The 21542-nt window shown below is 41.3% G+C and overlaps 1 protein-coding gene and 1 long non-coding RNA gene across 2 annotated transcripts in view; one reads left to right on the forward strand and one right to left on the reverse strand.

The window, feature by feature from the left end:
• The first annotated feature begins 520 nt into the window (after positions 1–520).
• Positions 521–5811, forward strand: LOC139671894 (uncharacterized). Its single transcript, XR_011697809.1, has 3 exons — positions 521–624; positions 1805–1888; positions 5405–5811. It is a non-coding gene; the product is annotated as an uncharacterized lncRNA (long non-coding RNA).
• An 11024-nt stretch (positions 5812–16835) lies between these two features.
• The window catches only part of KIT (KIT proto-oncogene, receptor tyrosine kinase), a 56406-nt gene continuing 51699 nt past the window's right edge, over positions 16836–21542 (reverse strand). The window contains exons 18-21 of the mRNA XM_071555193.1: positions 21130–21241; positions 20938–21037; positions 20235–20340; positions 16836–19125 (exon numbers count right to left, since the gene is read on the reverse strand). Of these exons, the coding sequence (XP_071411294.1) occupies positions 19000–19125; positions 20235–20340; positions 20938–21037; positions 21130–21241 (444 nt within the window). The 3' untranslated portion in view covers positions 16836–18999. The remainder of the gene's footprint in view (positions 19126–20234; positions 20341–20937; positions 21038–21129; positions 21242–21542) is intronic.

Raw genomic sequence — 21542 nt, forward strand, 5'->3', positions numbered from 1 at the left:
AGTGAGGGATGACACAGGGGCACATCAGGCTGAGCTGGGCCAGAACCCAGAGGATGTGCAAGAGGTTGCAAGAGCAAGGATTTTCATTTTTCCCTGGGCTTGTGAAAGATAGTCCATCATTAGATAAAAGCCCATGCCCAAGGATTAGAGAATGAGTCCTTAAATAGGCAAATGATTAGACTCCTTCTGTTTTGGTCTGGACTAACTAAGGCCAAGTCTTTGGGAAAGGTGACACTGGACTTAATTTAGCTGTGTACCATTTCAGGAAACAGATTCTCTCATGCTGCTTTATTTTCCCCCTAACCATTGTCCAGATTCAGATACTCAAAACATGCGGTGGCAGTTATTCACTGTTAATTATTCGATCCTTTCTTAAGATACTCTTATGCAACTGCTTTGTTATGCAACTGAACAGCAGCAGGTTGCCACACAGCCGGGGTGTGAGGAAGCGGCCGCACCTTAGATAAGCGCTGGGGGTTGGCGCAGCAGCGCGGGCTGGGGGCCGCCGGCCGCTGTGCTGAGTCTGGGTGAGGGGGGCAGCGCTTCCTATGCACAAGCCACACCAGTGCCTCGGCTTCCTGAGCATCTGCAGCTCACGGGACAGGAGGCCTCATGGCTTTCCCGGTAAGGGCCTTTTGCTTCCTTTCCACCCAGAGAAAAATATAATAAACCACCTACATTTTGCAATGGGGGTACTAAACTGAAACCGTCCGGGTCAGGGGGTTTCTTTTCTCCCTCTCTCCTTGTGTACACATGTGTGTATGAACACAAATACACTCGAAAGAGTGCAGTGTAGCAGTGATCTTTTCAGTGGTAGTATATAATTTTAAAGAAGAGACAGTCCAGTTTCTACACTGTTTTTCTCAGTAAGAAATCTTTGTAAGTCTCTTTTCCAGACTTATGAGACCTTTATTCTCTCCTCAGTCTACAACACAGCTCAACCAGAGCAACAACTGCTGTCTCCACAAGAGAAGCAATGACTTTAAATTATTTTGGTCTCAATGGTTTCTGAAGACATTTGAGTGTCTTCCACCCTGTTTCTTTCTGAATATGGATGAAAAACCAATGCTTTTGGAGTCTTGACATTACAGATTGCAAAATGTCCCCCATATGACCACAGGGGCTCAGAACGGGACAGAAATGGCACTCCAGTGGCTCCGTTCCCTATGATTTAAGGGAGATCGGAGAGGGGATCTCAGAAGCTGAGCTGACATTTTGCTGCTTAAGCTCTCAACACAGGTCTCTTCCACCTTGCACTGGGAAGCAGCTGGCAGTGACACCCCAGCAGAAGATGGGGAAAGCCTCACTACTTTATGTCAGGTGCACACTCCTTGCACGTAAAGCCTGGCTTGCACCTTATTTAAGGAGAAGTTTGAGGGACAGATTTTAACTGTAAAACTTGAAGTGATGTGGTCCCTGGGCACTAGCACCTACCTTTGATCCTCACAAGGGACCAGGACCAGCCCAGGCACTCCTGCTGGGAACCACATGTTTCATGGGAAAGGACCCAGCAGGTGACATCTTTAATGGACTCTGGCACTTGCTTATCATGCTAATCTGCCCCATCCTGAATTTGTGCCTCTCAGCCCCTGCCTTTCTGAGGGGACAGGACAGCCTAGTGGGCAGGGGGGAAGTTTTTAGCCATGGCCATTTGTCCAAGTGTATAATGTCAGGGTTTAGTTTGTTAGGTTACCTACATGATTAAAAAGGCATTTTATTTTAATATTTTTAATACTTACCTAAATGCTTATAGGTACCAAGATTTCTCTAAAGACTAACTGAAAACTTTTTTTGTATTGTATAGGAAGGCCCTCATACAGTTCCACAGAAGGGAACATATGAGGATGTTATGATAACCTGTCTCTTGGTGTGTCTCAAATAATTTTTGGTAAGACCTTTTATACTAATGCACATTAGCTCAAATAGGCTAGTGTCCTGTATCCCAAACTTCACGTTAAGAAAGTATTCAAAGACTATTTGCTTCTGACAGTTTCAGCATAGTCTTAAGCAATAGTTCTCGGAGAAAAGAAACCAAAGTTTGTATTTTAAACATTTTAAGTAATTTTAAAACTTAAGGAAATGCAAAATTTAAGGAATAAACTCATTGCCTCAGACATTTTAAAAGCTGAACTGGGCATAGAAAATATCTTTTTTCCCTGTGCAATCCAGTAAACATTGTGCAGCCATAATTCAGTCTGGTTATGATTTTGTCTTGTAGTAAGATGCTATTTTTTTCCCACAAGATCCTAGCTTTAGATACATATACCAACAGTATTGCTTAAACTCCAGCCAATCTAGATTGCTTGTTCTTATTTGTTTCAAAGCTTCATTCTTAGCCCAGAAAGCTAGATTTCTGTGTCTTAATAGATTATTATTATTACTGTTGTTAGAATTATTTGCACTGAATGAGAACATGCCGGAAATGCAAATAGCTTGTGGGCTTTACAGATTGCTACAGAGGAAATTCAATGTACAATCTGTCTGTCCAGCTGTAACTTACTATGTGTTGAAACCTTTATATGCTAAACATATGGTATACAGTTTAAATCTCCTCTTGCTATGGATAGGACATCTTTGAAGGTGTGACTTTAAAATGTTCCTTTGCTTGGGAGATTTACCAATGTGCAGCAGCACTTTTTGAGCTGATGGGCATTGCTGGTCTTCACCAGCAAATGAACTGGGGAGGGGAACAGCCTCAAGCCCTGCATGACGATGGTTTATGTGCTGCACAGAAAAGCCTATACCCCCAGCAGGAACTGTTCTATACAAAACCTCAAAAACTAAGCAGAGCTGTTGTTTATGTACCATGAGTGTGAATTTTCAAAAGAAAAAAGATGCTTACAAAATTTCCATTGCTGAAAAGCAAGTTTTCCTCACTGACACGTTCGTGCCAGCATAAACATTGCTGTATTGTGTATTCAGAGGTTTTCCAGATCACCCCAACATGAACTTGCTTGCTGAATTTTCTAGCTGTGCATCAGCTTTCTAAAACTAACTACCCTCTACATCTCTTTATGGGGTAGTGTTGCAATGTTACAAGAAATGTCATCTAAAGAGAATAGTGTAATCCTCCACCATAAATTATGTTAGTCAGTCTTCTGGAAAGCTGAATTGCCAAGGGCAAAACATCATCTCTCTGTGTCATTCAAACTGGGGTAATAATACTTACCTATACCACAAGGGTGCACTTAGGATTAATTACCCCTACTCATGCCAAGGATGAATCTATCCCATGTCATTTGGTACTGCCACCCATTAGTGCTAATTTGTATAACTAATTATTGTGATGCCAGCCTGCCCACACACACACACACACACACACACACAAACAGACACTCTACACCAACTTCCTTCTAGTAGACTTTTTGGCACTAGTAGAAGTTCTAAGCAGATCTTTCCCTGCTAGGTCTTGTTCATGTTTTCTTTATCTTTAAAGCAATCTTGGCTGATGAGTCCCCAAGCAGTCTGGGCTATTTGTCCATAAGGCACAGGTATTTCCTGCTGACATTTTAGGACACACTTTCAACTATCTTTTAGAAAAGGAAGCAGAGTAGGACGCAGAGAGATCAGAGAAACCAGGCTGTGAACTTTTTTCCTAGCTGGTAACATTAGTTTATGGCATGCAGCTCAATGAGAAGACTGCATTCCTTGGTTGTATCAGGACTGAGGCAACACTCACTTCCCCAAATTAATTGGAAAACTAATTTCCACTTCCAAAAGTCATTACAAACTGACTGAAACTTTAATGTTTAAAAGATTCACCTCCTACAGCTTCAGCAGTATAAATGCCAGCTTTGTAATCTTGAGTGATTCATGCTGCCACAGGGTAAGTATCCCAGACAGGTGAAGGAGTCTCTCTGTTGGCTGCACAAATAAACTGCAGTGAGAGCTTGGCTAGGATGCCTAACGTTCAGACAGCCAAAATTAACTGAAATTAATCCTGCTTTAAGATGCTTTTGAAGATGGGAATTAGTTTGTAAAGTCACTGCAGCCCAGAACATCAAAGGTCAGCAAGCACCTCACTTGGGCTCTCTTCCCAACTCTGAAAATACTCCCTCTGCATCACATGAAACTGGTGCTCAGTGAAAAATGCTTGCCTGATTGTATATCTGAACTTGTGAATACAATGTCCTGTATATAGCACAGCACACTATACTGTTTGCATTCATTAAATCCTTTTCCACTGGAAAATTGGCTCTCTGGCTATGGATATGCATGACACATAGGAAGGATGTCTGTAATCACTTACACAAATGTCCATATCCTTCTGTCCTTTCTGCTCCCTCCTTACTGTCTCTCGTGCCCAACCAAACTGCATCTTAAACTGAGAAATGACAAGCCATGAAGTATTTTCCATCCGTTAGAATTACATCTGGGTCTCGAATATCATAAAAGCCAGAAAAACTGCATTTACTGAAACCTTTTTCTCTGAAAATCTATTAATAATGTATGAGCATACTTTGTAGATAATGCAGTAATTGCTTGCTTGATTATGTAGCCAAAATAATAATTTTCAGAGATGCTTGATTTTTGCCTGGTGACTGCATTTTGTAACATTCAGGGCAACAAATACTCAGCTATTTGTTCTGGTTCAAAAAACAGCCCTAAATTGAAACCGAATTACTGTAAAACTTCCACAGGCATCTAATTTTACTTTAAAAATACATGCAGCCTAAATGGTTCTTCAGAGGAAACCCACACACAAAGCCCATGTTCAAAGAACTCAGTACACTACAATTAGCATCACACCCTGCTAAAACAAACAAATTACACATCCTGAGAGTACACATTCACACACACACATGCAAAAACATGTGCTTTCTTTCAAATATGTTTTTTAAATATTGATTCTGCTTCTATGCCTTGACATGACAGTATTTTATGTATGTTTTTTTAAGTATGTGCCTGTTTAATTAAATAAATAAAGGTAAATAGGTAAATATATACATAAAAAAGGTAAATGAGTACATATAAGGAAATAAATATCTAAAGAAAAGTTAATAAATAAAGGTTGTGATCTTGCCTATGCTGAAATGTTTTTGAAAACCTGTTTGGATAATGAATTGGAAATTAATGGACTGTGCAAAATGTGACCTCCAAAATGGAACAAATCCAAACATACATCTAGGGATAATAAAATAGTAAAAAAAAAAATGTGAAGAGCAAAAATAGTGAAGAAAAGGAAACTTTGAACTGACTGTTTCCACCAATTGTTTGGGTTGAAAAAGACCTCTAACACATCCAGTCCAACTGTTAATCTGACACTGCCAAGACCACCACTAAAACACGCCTCTAAGTGTCGCATTGAGTCTGCTTTGCTCATGATGGCAATTGATGATCATTCTTTAAAGTCTTTCTCTCAATCTATAAGCTTTTCCATCTCATTTTTTTTGCCCTTTGTCAGTACCAACATGACCAAGGCTTCATGAAGGTCCCAGTTTACAACTTTGTCCAGACCAGCTTTCTTTCTAAGTGCATCGATGTGTATTTCCTGCTTAAATTCATCTCTGCAGATGAAGATTTCCCACCCCGGTCTGATGCCATGCAGCAAGAGCATCAAGGAGACCATGCTGCTGGTGGGCAAAGCCCAAACAGAGAGGGCATCCACTATCTTGCTGAAGGACAGCATGGCTGGTATGTCACCTGGTGAAGCTTAGCCTCCCACCACAGCATGGCTGCCCCAAGGAGGAGGCTATTTGCAAATCAGATTGCACCATGGACTGTTGATAGTTTTACTGAATTCTGAAAACTTCTGCTCCTGGTTTTGACAGCTACTTTTTATTAAACAACAAAGTATTTTATTTTTTTTAATAGATATGAGTATATTGTTTTCTATTTGTCTTCTCATTTGTTCAAGCATATTTTCACTATGGCCAAGCCTGAGGTAGGAGACAATTTAGTGCTTGGGAAGACAGTTGTGACCAGATGTAGCCAGCAGTGTAAATGGACTCACTCCTACTCAGTACCACTTATCAAATCCTCATTCACAGTGTTGCAATTAGATGAAGTAATGTCTGAGACTAAAAGAGGGAGAATGATCTTTTCTAGAGTTAGTTTTGTAAATAAGACATTGAAATGAATACTAGGCAATGTTGTACTGAAGAGGAAAATAGAAGAAAACAGTGGCCAATCTGGTTAGTGAAAGACTACTTAAAATCTGTTTCTAAACAAGAACGTGGGGTGGAAAAGAGGAAAAAACATCCCAAAAGGTATGATTGGTCATGGCATGCAGACTAAAAATAAGAGAATCAAAAAGAGAATCTGTGCTCCGCAGGTGGAAAAGGTCGGTGCTCAGAAATCACCTCATACATTTTAGGTGGCAGGTGAGGAAGACACATCCTCACCCCTGCTCCTGTGGGCAGATGTTGCAACCTGCTTGCACTGTGGTCCCTCCTCCTTGTTCTGCCTCTGCCCAGTCCACTGCAGACATCAGAAAGATTTCAATAAAAATGCTAAATCCTGGGAGAAAAGCTTAAATAAACCAAGAAAAAGTAAAGGCAATCTATGCATTTATTAATGACCTGATTTAAGGGGTAATTTTGCAGTCATTATCTACCTGATTTCAAATCTTACAATATAATTAATATGATTGAAAAATATTCCTTGAATGATCTGCCACAGGTTGCTGTTTCCCTGAACAACAGGCAAATGTAGGTTAGGAAAAAAACCAGAAGGCAAGAGCTTTGACACTTCTTGATTTCAGCTTGCTCTTCATACCACACGGCACAAAACCCTTCTTGCTCAAGGACCGGAAAGATGCTGGTTTGTGTGGTGTCTAAGCACGAAATGAAAACTTCTTTAAGCAAAACATAGTGAGAACAACCTCTGTTTTAATAAGGCCCTTAATGAAATGGTGCAGGCATTAGTATTAGACCTGTTTTTATTTAACATATTTTGTTATTCATGATCTAAAATTTTACAAAGAAGTGAATTAATTGTAGCTGCAAAAACAAACAAAACTGGAAGGTACATACTATGTTGCTGCCAGTAGTTAAACTATTTCTGTCAGAAAGATTTTTATCTTCCAGACCAAGTTAGCTCTGCAATTACTCCAGATTGCTCTGTCTCCTTGTCCCCAGAGTAACTCCTTCAGGCAGTGGAGCTGGGTGCCATCCCCATGGAGTATGTCTCAAGGGAGCTGTAGGTTGGATAGGTTGAATGATGGTGCCTGTGCCAGGCTCTCTCAGGAGCTATGTGACTGTGCTTTGAGCTGTCTTGTTCAGACTGCACAGACAAAATAGCACAGAATCCATGCCTTCCAAGCCCTCAGGACACCTAGCCTACCTGTTTTTATCCTTTCTATATAGTTCCTCCCACATACTTCTGTGGTAGAGCATGTAGGAGAAGAGCAGATGCACAAGGACTACATGTGGATGCTGGAAAGCACTGGTAGGTATGAAATAAAGAAGATGCTTTGGCAGGAGCTATCCTAGTAACTGAGGACCCTCAGAGGCAACCAGTTAGTTTAGCAAGTTGCATCTGTGGGCAGTTGGTAAAACAGTTTTCTTGACAGACTTCTCAAAAATAATCAGATCTTTTTTCATGACAAAAGGCCTCTTGACAGTAATACTAAAAATGTTACACAAAGGATAGGTGAAAGAATAATGTGAGTTCTAAATTATTTTTTCTTCTTGTAGAGTCTCCACAGTTAGTCTGTCATGCATAGCCATGGCACAATATGCATAATATGCATAAGTCATAATGCATAGATGTAGAGCTGGCTGTCACAGCAGCCCTGTAAAGCCCAATTTCTATACTCGGGGTAAAATGCTAAAATCTATAGCAAAAGAATTATATCGAATATGTCTGCTTGGAAGTGATAGACTATCTGAAGCTGTACTGATGTTCAACAATGTTCTTTTCAAGTTCAGCATATACATAGTCAGGAGACAGGTTTTGGACATTATTAGACAAAATGAACCATAATCATATGGTGTTTGTAAAATACACTTGGTTGTTATTTTCCACTGCAGCAGATGGTACCCAGAATAAGAAATGACCTGGAACCTCATTACCAACTGTATCAAGTCTGCACAAAAGACTGCTCAGGGAAGTAGGAAAATATTTGACTCATTTTCTTTTGAAGAAGGCTTTGCTCATTTTGGGGCTCTTAAAAAGAAATGTAGTGGAAGAGATTCATCACAAATACCCACCACGAAACTGTGGGGAGGATCGAGAGTTAGAAGAAATATCCAGCCTTATGGTGCAAGGTACCAAATATCAGTCCCTGCCTTGGGTTAAGAAGACACAGCCCTGCCATGAGGCAGCTATTCCCAAGGTGCAGGTACTGGGGGAGCTGTTTCCAACCTCCTCTGAAGCAGCTAATGGGGCTGTTGTCCAAGACCACAATGCTAAATACTAGAATTAATTTTCCAGGGAAACAGCTGAAGTTCTGATAGATGATTAGGTTTGAGGCTGGATCCTTCCATGATTTGTGTCTTTGCTGGGTGTCTGACTAACGGAGGGAGGCGGGTTTGTGACCTGCAGAGACGACTTCACAGAAGTCAGCAGCAACAGGCAACTTTATTCATCCGCTCACAAACTCTTATACACTTCAAAAGCTGAATCCCTCCGCAGCTCTGCCACCTTGGCACTGTTGCTATGTTGGCTTTCCCTTTCATGTGAGTTTGCAAAAAAGTCTGTCATGGCCTCCCCACTGAGGGAATGGCCTCCAGCTACACCAGATTTCATAGGAGGTATAACCATCTCATGAGATGCTCAGCCCAGCCCAGCCCAGCCAGTTGGCTCTGACATCACAAAGTTTGGCTTTCCTCCCTTTTCTCCCTCTCACTTCTTGATTCATTGAGTGATTCCATATTTTGATAGGAATTTGAATGTAGACAAATGGGTGCCAGTGTGTAATTCATGTTTAATCTGCCACCAGAAAAATTGCTCTTTTTAATTTAAAATAACCATCTAATTGATGGTTAAGCTCTTTAGTAGTTAGGCTGAAGGAAGACCCATCCCTGAGAATAATAATGCTTCAGTGTAGGAAAGTCGATTTGAGTTTCTTTTCTAAACTTCCACTGAGCCCCAGAGGCCATTTTTTTTTGTCATAGAGGAAAAACAATACAATTTTTGTTCAAGTTGCTTGTGCAAAGGAGCACATACATTTCCTTCTCCAGCTGATATGTTGTAGATCAGCTTTAACCATACTTGTAGGTATTGCTGCAGTTAGGCTTGTACATAGCCAGATTACAGTTTTGGTGCCAAACAACCTAGGTAGCTCAACACACGACTGCAATGATCTCATGGCACAGTGCAATTGGGGTAAATGATTCTCTGTGCCATCTTTTTTTGCTCTAGAACTGGCTGCTGTGCTGGTTTAAAGGCGAACCAGCAGGGGAAATGAACTCACCACGAGAGAGATTATAAGTCAGAGCTAAAATTTAATAATAATATTACAATAAAAACACTGACACAAAAGGGAAATTGCTTTCAACTCACAAAACCCGAGCAGTATAACCCAGTGCCCTGGGGCACAAACCCAAGGGGGTTTGTTTGCCCTTGTGCTGAGACCCCTGTGGTTCCCCCAAATCCAGAGCAAAAGGAAATGAAAAACCTGTTGGTGTAGGCGAGGGCTGTGGTCTGGGTGAGAGCGGTGATCTCCTTCTGTCAAGGTCCTGCTGCTCCTCTGGATCCCACGAGAAGTTCCCAAGGTCTTCTTACCCACCACTTATGTACCCTCAGGGAGGACCCAGTCCCTCCCCCTGGGCGGGGACTCACACAATGGGTGATTAACTCTGGGAGGCAGGGGGTATTGAACTGTTGATGGCCCATTAGCAGCTCTGCCCCCCTCAGGCTGGGTGTGAAGGTGATAATGGCTCCCTGGGCAGCTGCTGCTAATGGCCCATTGTCCTTGGGGAATGAATAGAGGGGGTAGAATACACAGCTTTGATTGCCTGCACACAGGGTTAGCTGATCCCTCCTGCTGAACTAGGACAGCTGCACACAAGGATAAAGCTGCAACCTTTTCATATGTGTTCTTGCACTGGAAGGAGAAGGCTTGGGTGGACAGGCAAGGTGTGATACTTGTCCATAGCTCTAATTTATGCATATCCATGGGCTTGTGTGTAAATCAGGCTCTACTTCAGAGAGGCTTTTGGTATCAGAAGAAATCTTAAAAATGTGATGAATCTGCATGCACTCTCTGAGCTGGCAACACCAGCCATGTGTTGCTCTACAAAAGTTGCAGGCATCAGGCCAAGAAAACACCCTTATTTCTTAGAGTGTTATTTCTGAAAATATTTCTCTTGTCATACAAGTGATTCCTTGGACTGTCCGGATACTAGACAGTAAATGAAAACATCGAAATTCTTACTTCCCAGCTGATTTACAGACACTTTTTCATCCTTTGTAATGGCCCTTCACTGTATAATGCAAAATATTTCGACGTTCTATCAAGACTCTCATTTTTCTCTAACTCTGAACTAAGGGTAAAGTGTGAGGAAGCACGGATGGGATATTCTCAGTCTGAACTACTGTGCTGGTTTCAAGGTAAACCGGTGGGAGAGGTGAACCTGACTCAAGAGAGATTACAAGTCACAGTTACAATTTACTAAAAAGATTACAATAAATACAATGACACAGAGAAAAAATTGGTTTTAACCCACAACAACCAGATGTATAACCCAGCACTCTGGGGCATAAACAGAATGGTGTTTGTTAGCCCCTGTGCTGAGCCCCAAGTGGTCCTCCTGAGAGGATGATGGTCACAGTCTGGTCAAGAGTGGCAGTCAGAGTCCTGTTGAGGTTCTGGTCCTCCTCTGAGGAGGAGGAGGAGTGGTACCAGAAGTCCCCAGATCCCAAGATTATATATGCTCAGGTTCAGGTGGGAATGCCCTGTACCTCCTCCCAGGGCAAGGAGTTTCACAATGGGTGATTTAACTCAGTGAGTCATGGGATATTTTTGGAATCTTTGATGGTCCATTAGCAGACATGATCCCTCAGACTGGGTGTGAAGGTGCTAATGACTCCTTGGAGGGGAGTTATCCCAAAGTGATGTGAAAACAAAGAAACATTCCCATGTCTCCCAGAGTTCTCTAACACCCAGTTTGTAGCCTGAGGTGTCAGGTGTGCTCTGGGCAGCAGCTGCAAACGATTAACTGTTCATGAGAAATGACTAGAGGGTGTAGAATACACAGTTTTGGTTACACCCACACAGTGATAAACTGGTCCTAGCCGCTGTAACTAGGACAGCTATTTTTTGCCATGAAAAACATAACAAAGCATGGTTCTCCTTCAGCCTTCCTCTTCCCTCCCATCCTTCACCTCAGGAGGAATGAGAAATGCTCCTTGCTTTGAACAAATGACAAGAGTAGGTCCAAAACACCATCACATGGTCATTCGCACAGGCAGTGCTCCAGGCAGAGCTGACAGCTCTGTTCTGATCCCAAGGAGATAGATCCATCTATTACTTGTGATAAGAAAAGTGCTGGGGTGGTGATGGGCACACATGACCATCTCATGGCCTGGGGATACTACGTAATTGCAACAATAGCTTACAAAGATGATCAAAAGGAGATTTGTTCCGAAAGCCATTTAAAGAAGAGGCCAGAGGGGTTTGGACAAACCGCACTGCCTGCCCCGGTGGGGTGTTTGCCTGCAGAACACTGCTTATCACAGCTGCCCTATACCAGCACACACACACATACAGCGCAGAGAGGGATGCAGAGCTTTCCTAGTGCTAGAGAGAGGCCTTCAGCAGTTTTCCCAAAACCAGAATCTTCCCCAATGTTGTACTGTGTCATAGAAAAATCTAAAATGTTGAATGCTGCATGAGCTGAGGCTGGCAAGGCACCTTCATTAAGGAGCAATAAAAAAATAAAATTAAAAAGCAAAGAAGGATTAAAGATCATAAAATGTATTTTTTCATCCCAGCTGTTTGGGACAGAGGCTGTAAGGAAGCGGGTAATATGCTTCCTGCTGGGATTAACTGGCAGAATAACAAAGGCCACTTGGGAAGCGCATCCTCTGGATCAACTCCTGTCACTCCTGGAGAAATTCCTGTCCCTTGTCAAGTGCAAGAGGCCAGTAAGATACAGTGCAGATGTTCGTGACTCTAGAAGTGCCATACATAGCCCCAAAGAGAAGCTGTATGGTGAGTATTGCTGGGGATGCTCATCCTCATGGTGGAACCCCGGTACTCTTGCTGCCCTGGTCCTACTGGTGCATGCCACAGGGGACAACACAGCAGAGTGCAGGCAGTACAATACTACTTGCAGTCACATGGGGGATCTTGAAAGTATGTTTTTATGACATAGAAGATTATTTCGTTTTTCCACTTCAGTGGCCAAAATCAGCTTGCTTCTTTTTCCTGCAGCCTTACCTGTGAAACCCAAACAACTGCTGCCATTCAAGGGAGCCTGAGAAATCCTAGGAAATGTCTGTGGAGCTGACAGTCAGTGGCTATAAGTGACGCAGCAAGGTTCTGGTCAGGCGTCTTCTGGGCTCCTGTTGGACCTACCTCCCTGCAACCCAGGGTTCTACTTGTGAAGAGCGACTCCCCACTATTAGGCTCAGTTAATGCCCCAGAACTCTGAAGTCTCCAGCAGCTTAACCATGAACATTTGAAAAGTAATTATAAATCTATACATTTCATGGGAGAGGAAGGGTTACTAGTATTAGTCACATTTTTATCTTTTTTCCATGCCCCCAAATGCTAGAAATTCTAAAAGTATAAACCTTCAAAAATTAGTCAGATAACTAACTGTAGTGAAGCAATTTGATTTTATCTTACTTAATTTAATCAACATTGTTCAAAAGATACTGACAAACATGCTCTACAAACATTTGTTTTTATTATTAAAACAGAAGATATTCTAAAACATACTTGATCCCCACCCCCATCCTTTTTAGTGTCAGTTTTCTCAGACTGAATAGCTAAAATGGATTACACAAATAATTTCCCCTTCCTTCCTCAAAACAAAGCCACTTGCAAACACCAAGATTGGTGAGAATACCTTTGTAGCCTGCATTATGAAGGGATAAAGCTAGTAACCTGGAGATTAGCTCAGTTGGTTAGAGCATGGTAGTATTAGTGCCAAGGTTGTGGGTTTGATCCCTGTATAGGCCATTCACTTTAGAGTTGGACTTGGTGATCCTTGTGGGCCCCTTCCAATTCAGAATACTCTGTAACTACTTAGCTCAGTATTTCTTCCTTTGCTTTGCCAAGCTTTACTGTGTGCTTGTATCCAGCCTGAGAGGCTCCTTGGGCTTCTGCTCTTAGCAATGCAGCAATTTCAGGCTATCCTTGGGCAGGCAGGGGGCTGTGCAACTACCTACTGCTCTTAGTGGAGCATTTGCCACTTTTGCTTGTTGCTTCTAGTCCAAGGAGAAGTCCTTCCCTCGGTACTTTGATTCAGAGACATTCTGTCCAGAGTGAGTTGAAACTTAAAACATGTTCCACAAAAACTCTGGAAATTTCAAAAAAATGCTAATTTCTAGAACAACATGAATAGCTAATGTTTAGTCTTAGAAAAAAGAAGCAAAGTGCAGTTTTTGAATGAAAAATGTCTGAAGACAAAAACACAAAAATGTTTTCATCTCATAAATGAGTTTGAATTGATTTTGTTATTGAACTCGAAAGAGAAAATGCCAAAAACAGCATCTGGGAGGTTGCAATTGCCCTTTTTTAATGTACTGAATGGGCCAAAGGTATGAGGAGTGTCTTTCACTCCTCACATACCCAATCCACCAGGAAGCTAGACCCACATTGGCTGTCCTGTTCAGCAGCCCTCCTCCCACCCTGTGCAGGCAGGTCAAATGCCCCATATAATTTCAGTCACCAAAAGTGAATTCTGTGCCACTAAGCAAACTTATTTTCTGATGACCACACCACATTCATCCACAATCACATATTAAGAGCAAGGCCCTCTGCTCAGTAATGGTACTTCAACCAGTCAAAAGCACATGCAGTATAATTCACAGAAGTGCAGCCAGCCACTGGTGCTCCCATTTCTCAAGATAAATGTATATGGGGGAAGTCAAAGATTATTTTGCACTTTCTGCAGCTAGAGAAAGTCCTGTAGAGATGTGTACCAATCTATGTTGTGACCTGATGGTTGGATAGAGTTAAACCTGCCATGCAAATCCCTTCTCTGTCATTACTGATACTGCTTAGCAAGGAGTGCACAGTCAAAGCCCAGTGGGCCCTTTGGGGTCTGCTGGTTTCTGCTGCCTGTCACAACACAGCTAAAATGATTTCCAGAAATATGAAGTGACTAGACCTATTGTTGCTAGTAAATAATCTCTACTGTCTGGTTGGCAGCTGATAGATAATAATTCTCACCAAGAAGAGTGACTGATAATCAATTTATGAAATATGTACAATCTTTCAGAAAACATAGCCTCATAGCAACTTTTGGACACAAAATTACTAATTACAGCATAATCTTTTAAGAAATTAGTGCTCATGAAAATATGGCAATTGAAGGTCATCTGTAACCATTACACACAGTTAACAGAAGTTTCTGGAAACCACAAATGAACTGCAGAGTAAGTTATCCTGTTTTTGTTACATTTTCAGCTCTAAACCAGAGGCTAGTCTCCGCAACTGCTCCTTCTCCTCTCTTGAGACTCAGACCTCCCCACAGGACAAGTAGGAAGTTTCCTAATCCATGTACAGGAAGAAGAAAACATTTTGCTCTCTTGGTTTCAGCCTACAACACAGTAGAATTAAGGATGCTGTTATCGAACTTCTGTGGTGATGCCTGCATTTTGGTCCAGGGTGTGACTGGTCATTCCCTGGTGACATGGCCCAGGAACTTCATGTCTCCATTTACCTCCCCAAAGACCCATATGGCAGAAAGATTTGAAAGAGAACCAGAAACAAAGAAATCTGGTGTTGGTCATGCATATGATACTGGTCTCTAACTCCACGTATACCCTAGTGTTTTCATGATCTTTCTTCTCTCCCACAGAGCCTAAAAGTATTTGCTTCTCTAGCTAGTAAAGAGGGCAAGTCACTCTATAGTGTTCAGTATAAGGTGAGAATTTTCTTTTCTACTTCTGGCCAAGTATATGTTACAGCTGAGATTCTTCAAGTGCCCTTGATGATGGCAAAATCACAGAAGGGTTGATGAAGGCAGCCAAGTCATCTGGCCCAACTCCCCTGCTCAAGCAGGGACACCTAGAGCCCATCACTCAGGACCACATCCACATGGTTTTTGAGTGTCTCCAAGAACAGACTCCATAACCTCTAGGACAATCTGTGCTAGTGCTTTGTCACCCTCATAGTGAAAATAAGGTGTTTCCTGATGCTGAGAGGGAACCATTTGTGGCCACTGCCTCTGGTTCCGTCACTGGGCACCACTGAAAAGAGCCTGTATCAGTCTTCTTTGAACCCTCCCTTCATATACTTGACCCATGATGGTCCACAGTCCTGATAATCCATGCTGGTCACATGGTACTGGTTACTCTTTATATCTGGGTACCATAATGCTTTGAAGGACAGAAAAAATACATATTAAATGTTGTCCTGATGTGCTTTTTCCTGTAAGCTATTGTTTAGAACTGGCATAATAAAATAATTCAGGGGGAAATGGGCTGTGTGACCATGACCAGGAATGGAGGCAGCAGTAATTGCAAATATTGTAATAAGAAAATACGAGTAAGAATTTTTTCAGAAGGCAGAGATGCCGTATCTTAATGTGTTTCAGAAGGGAAATCATTTCAGAAAAATAAAATTAATGACATGCTAACCAAATAAATACAAAAGATAGGTCCTTTGGCTACACTAAATGAGAATTCACAAATTATTGGTACAATTCAGCTACTGGAATTCCTCAGTATGAACTCTACTTTGCTTGAATAGGGGGGTGGACAAGACAGGTAAAAAAATGGTACCAAATCAGACACACTCTTAGTATCTTCTGAAGCATTGTTAGAAACAATAACAATGCTAAATCTGACAAAGCCTGCACCTCCTGGCTCCTTAAAAATAGATTTTAATTTCCTTAAGTAGTTTTAACAAACAGAGTGAAGACCTGGGCGGAAGAAAAAAAAAAGAAAAAAAGGAAGTTGTTTAACAAAGGAAACTGAAGGAAGGGAGCTCTTTGAGGAGGTCTGCTGACAGAGATGTTTTAAGGACCCAACAGTTGAGGTTTATCTCTCGAATGAATTAGTAGGCATTCTGGTATCTAGAAACGTATGCATATATGCTCTATACCTACCACTATACCATGCACCAACTAGGCTGATGAAAAATTTTATGCAGCACAGGAACAAGCGTGAGCAGGGGAGTGAGAGACTGCAAACCTGGAGTAACTCCAGCAGAGGGTCTCCCACTAAGACAGGGTACCTGCTCAGTAAGGAAAGCATTCCATTTTCTCTTTATGGTCCCACTCCAAAGGGTGTCTGAAGCAGCGTTTGGTATTTCCTGCTGCCTCCCCTGCAGTGCTGCACTCGGCCAGCCCAGTGTGAACTTGGTGCCAGTGTGCAGGAGGGGACAAGAGCACATACATGAGTTTAAGGAAGGGGCAATATTCAGCATCACTGCAGCCTTTGAGCGGCTTCAACTGCCTCTACAACCATCCCTTAGTAACACTGAGATATCTTTGGTTTAAATACTATTCATGACATATAGACTACATCAACAGTTTACAAGATCAATATTCTACTTGCAGTTTTTTCCAGAATAAAGTCGTGTCCAAGTTTTCAAGTATTTGTCCCATATATTCACAGGTAAAGAACCTACATAACAAATAAATAGTAAAGTTTTCTGGCATGTATTTGTAACAATGTTTCAGAATGCCAAACTTGACCCGTGTGTGGCCAGACACTGAGATTTTGCTTCATCTCAAGAGTTTATTAATACTTACATGAAAATAGTCCATCTTAACATAGGTACACATTGGTAGCATTTGAATACATATTTACAGATTTATTTGAACTTTTCTGAACTGTAATTCTACAACTGAGCAACATCTCCAGAAGTGTTTCATAAACTTTCAAACACTTACATTTTTATACATATAATTTTTGCATATATATATATATATATATAAAAATACTTTTGAGACTCAAGGACAGAATAGTCAAAAGGACATTATTGCTACATTTCCATATTTACAAAAACAATGCATAAATTTATTCAAAACACCAAGCCATTGCAAAATAAGCTTCAAAAACTTCAAAATTATAAAAATATAGATTTCAAGAACAAAGAAAACCAAACTTCTTTCAGCTAAGTGTTTGTAAAGTACCGAGACATCTATAACAACTACTTTGTCTACAGTTGCTCTGAAAGCCAACATATTACGAAAGAACTTTTACAGCATTAAACTGAAAATACTCAAAAAGTATGCATAAGAGTGCATCCATACAAATGGCTAACTTTGGAAAGGTGCAACAGCCTAAGTTCAGCGCAAATGGTTAATTTTTTTACTTAATTCTGAAACACAGATTGCTGTAAGAATAAACCAAACGCACAGTCATAGGAGGAGTGTGGTATTTAATGTAACCCAAAATACACCACCAGTGTGTGTATTTACAATTACCTTGTATTTGGGCAGTTGGTTATACATTTGAATTGCATGCAAACTCAACCAAAATCCTGGTAAAGTAAAAGTTACAGAGTGCTTAAGTGCATTGTAAATAAATGGGTACTCAACTAGTACTCTGCCTCTGACAAATGCTTCTTTCAATGCCACTACTTATTTCTACGGGTCAGAAACAAATAAAGAAAAGAACCAGCATTGTTCCTGATGGGAAGAAAAGGGGTTAGAAAGTACTTGAGCATAACCCTGGGCTCAAGAGATGCCGACTCCAAAGCTTCATGTGTGTCAAAGAAGACTGAAGAGATTCTTTCTTTTATCCCAGTTATAAATTCAGCACTTCCAAGTTAGATTTCTCTTTATTATCCTCTCTGGACTACCACAGAAAGATGAACAACTCAGGATAGGGGGGAAAAAGGCCCCTTCCAGTTAGCACCATCCAAGACTGCCTGTGGGAAAGATTTCACCTGGGTAGGACAAGATAAAGAAAGGGCCTCCAGGAGATATTTTTTGGGCTCTGCTCTGACTTAGATAAGGTGACTCGTTAAACAGCCTCTCCTTGAGAAACAGTTTATTGGAAGCAGTCCTTCTCCTCTATTTTGACCAATTTGGTGGGGCCCACTAATCTTTGGTGAACACTTTATGACATAACTATTAGCAAAACAAACATTGAAGTCCTCAGACTCTCAAGGCAGGAGTGCACGGGAGTGGTTCAGGCTCCAGGGTGGAGTGAAACCCAGAGATGGGCAGCTTCATCCTGACAGAGAATGGGCCAGTGAGAACTGGTCCATATATCCACAGAAACCTTGCAACAGGTCTGCAAGGCTGACAGCATCAGTGGGAAATAAAGATGAAGACTTATGTTTTTATTCCCTTCTCCTCTGGTTTAAAACCCAGTGCTCCCAGCAGAGTTTCCAGCTGTGCAGACCAACTTTGAAAGGGTCTTGATCCCCTCATCTCTCTTTCCCAAGTAAACAGAGCACCCTCACTGGCCTCTAACCTATGATACCTGCCAGTGAAAGTTTCTCAGGCTTGGCTGGATGTGAAAAGGGGTTTGCAAAGCCATTAACTCAATGCTTGTTTATTTCTTAAATGCAGCAAAACAAGATTAACTAGAAAATGACTGTACACATTCCAGGCACAGATCCAGAGAAGGATCACTGCAGACTTGGTTTGACCTGCAGTCATCTCATTCCATATCCTGGCTCAGGATTTCTTTTGTTGGTTTTTTTTTCCTTTACATCTGGCTCTCTACTGCAAATACACACAACACAGCAAAATATATACAGCTTCTGTTAACACTGCAATGATGCCTGTAACCGTGCTCAGCAGATTAAGTTTATGTGTAACAGTGCATGGTAAAGGACAGTATTACAACAATGTTTCAGATACACAGTGGTAGTAGGGAGTAAAAACAAGTGAAATATTGAAGTCATCCCTCTCTCATCTCCTGCACAATACAAACAGCTAATACATCTGAGCTCCTCTTCTTCAGAGGAGCCACTCAAACATCTTCGCGTACCAGTAGAGGCTGAGTAGATGAAGCACTGCTACCCACTGAGTTAATCCTCACCGAATGATCTGGAGCATTTCCTTGACTGGAAGGTGGGTTTGAGAAGTTGGCATAAACCTGCAGAAGTCAGAAACTGATGTCAATACTCTGCAGACTGCTCCCTTCATGCATTCTTGGAGAATTCTCTTTTCCTAGCCTTTTCAGACTACACACCACCGTGGAAGGGTTCCAGTTCAGGTGTTTCTTTTTAAATTAAAACAGAGTTTCTAAAGGACTTGGGCTTAAGTGCTCTTTTAAAGAATCAAAAATCTCAGTCTCAGTTACTAACAACACCACAGCTTTCAACTGCATGCCAAATTTCAAGTGAGCTCAAAAAAATGCAGCTCAGGTTATTACTAAACTCCCCCATAAACCTCACTAATACTTCCTTCACATTCTTGCTTTTGTTTTAGTAATGCCTGCACCTGCCAAAAATATGCTACAGGATGCAATCGAATACCAGCAGCTTTCAGTTTCCTCTTTTCTCAAATTGTCAGGAAGCCATGTACTCTGTGCCCAAACAAGGCATCCACAAGGAAGCTTTATTTTTAAACTAGGTTTTAAAATATACTTTTTTAAACCTCAGTAACATACAAAGTTATGGAGAGAGAAACCCCAAGTTTATCATATGCCTCCAATTTTTCTTTGGACTGTTTTGTCCAGTTACCCACTCAGAATCAGCTTTTACTCAGGAATGGTCAAAAGAGGAAAAAATACAGTTTGTCATGATGTACCTCCAAGGTTATTTAACTAGGGAAACCAAGTGAGAAGATGCAGAAGAGCACTGAAAGCTTCATTCCTTCATCCAGAAAGCTTTTCTAATAAAAGCTAAATGTACTTCACTTCTGTTTACCAGATTATTAGAATTTTTCATAGTTCAGGATAAGTTTATATAGTACCATTATGTGTTGTAACATCAAAATTGTTGTGACAAGTCTATTTTGAATGAGAAACATCAATCATGCAAAGAGTATTCTCCAGCTGGTACTTTTTGGTGTGGGTTTAGATGAGTACTGCCTAACAGCTCAGCTAAGGAGAAGGGAGTAGCCCATACAGCATTCCTACCGCCCAAACTAACACTGCAAAGCTACATAAATCATGTTGGAAATTCAGTGCCTGGGCTCTTTCTTTGCTCCTCACAACTCTAATGTAGTATCTTGCTTGAAATTGCTTGATCCATAACTTACCCGGGGGGCATTATCTGAAAGTTGCTGTTCTATCATCTGTACGATTTGTTTAAATGTGGGTCTCTGTAAAGGATCAGCATCCCAGCAACTCTTCATTATGTCATACCTGTAAAGATACTGAAATTAAGTACTGCTCATGAGGAAATACTTAGAGCTTGTATCTTGCCTCTATTATTATTTGAAAGAAAAGTGTGACCCAGTCCAATGTTCTTTAAACAACCTTTAAGAACAGGAATGGTGTTGCTAACACCTGTCCTTATGACAAGAGAGGACGCAATACTAATGGGAGGCTCTGGACTAAGTGTGAATCCATTCACAAAACAGTGAATTAGGGATGGCTCATAAAGATCAGTAGCCAGTCCTCTTGCTGACAGGAAGTACAGCACAATGCAGACGCTGTACAGTCTGGTGATACATCTCACTGACTTCTTTATCTGAAGTAAAAACGTTTAATTACGTTCTGTGATCTGTCAGTAATTTATTGACACAAAGCAGATGCCATGACAAAGTGATCAGATGGCACTAGGCATGGGAGTGTTTCATTGCTTGTAACACAGGCATGTAATCTGCTAGTTAGAGTACAAGAATTACTTCAAACATGAAAAGAACTTTAAAAAACCAATGGGGCAGTGCAATGAACCTTAATGCAAGAATGCATCGTTACTGACATTTGGATGATTAAAGGTGCTGGTTGCTTGCTTACATTTCAGGTGGTGTACACTCAGGGCTGAACATCCTGTATCCCTCCTTGATCATTTTATAGAACTTGGAGTCCACGGGTATTCCTGGATAGGGGCTGCTTCCTGTAGAGAAAGCAGATGAGCAACATGATTTCTGCATCTCCAGTAACCCCCAAAATGAACAGATATGAAGTACAGATCTTCAAGGAGCTTACCTAAAGAAAAGAGCTCCCAAAGCAATATCCCGTAAGACCACACATCACTCTCAAAGGTGTACACACAATTGAAAATACTTTCAGGTGCCATCCACTTCACAGGAAGACGAGCCTTTCCAGGGGAAAGGGAGTGAATTAAGACAATGGACATAAGGCATACAGTATTTACAACATAAAATTAACACTTTCTATTTTTATATGCTTTAAATGCTTGTAAAATCAAGAAGTAAAAATATCTAACCCAAACCGAAAATTATAGCATTTTAGTCTCCAAGTGCTGCATCATTTCTGTGGGTCTAATGAACTAATGCAGTTCCTTGCACCCTGATTTCTTGGATACTGTTGGATTCCTTCTGTCATGCAATGCTACAGGACTGGGGAAGTGTGGCTGGAAAGCTGCCCAGCAGAAAAGG

This window comes from Pithys albifrons, chromosome 5 (assembly GCF_047495875.1).
Source record: "Pithys albifrons albifrons isolate INPA30051 chromosome 5, PitAlb_v1, whole genome shotgun sequence".
In the NCBI taxonomy this organism is placed as follows: Eukaryota; Metazoa; Chordata; class Aves; order Passeriformes; family Thamnophilidae; genus Pithys; species Pithys albifrons.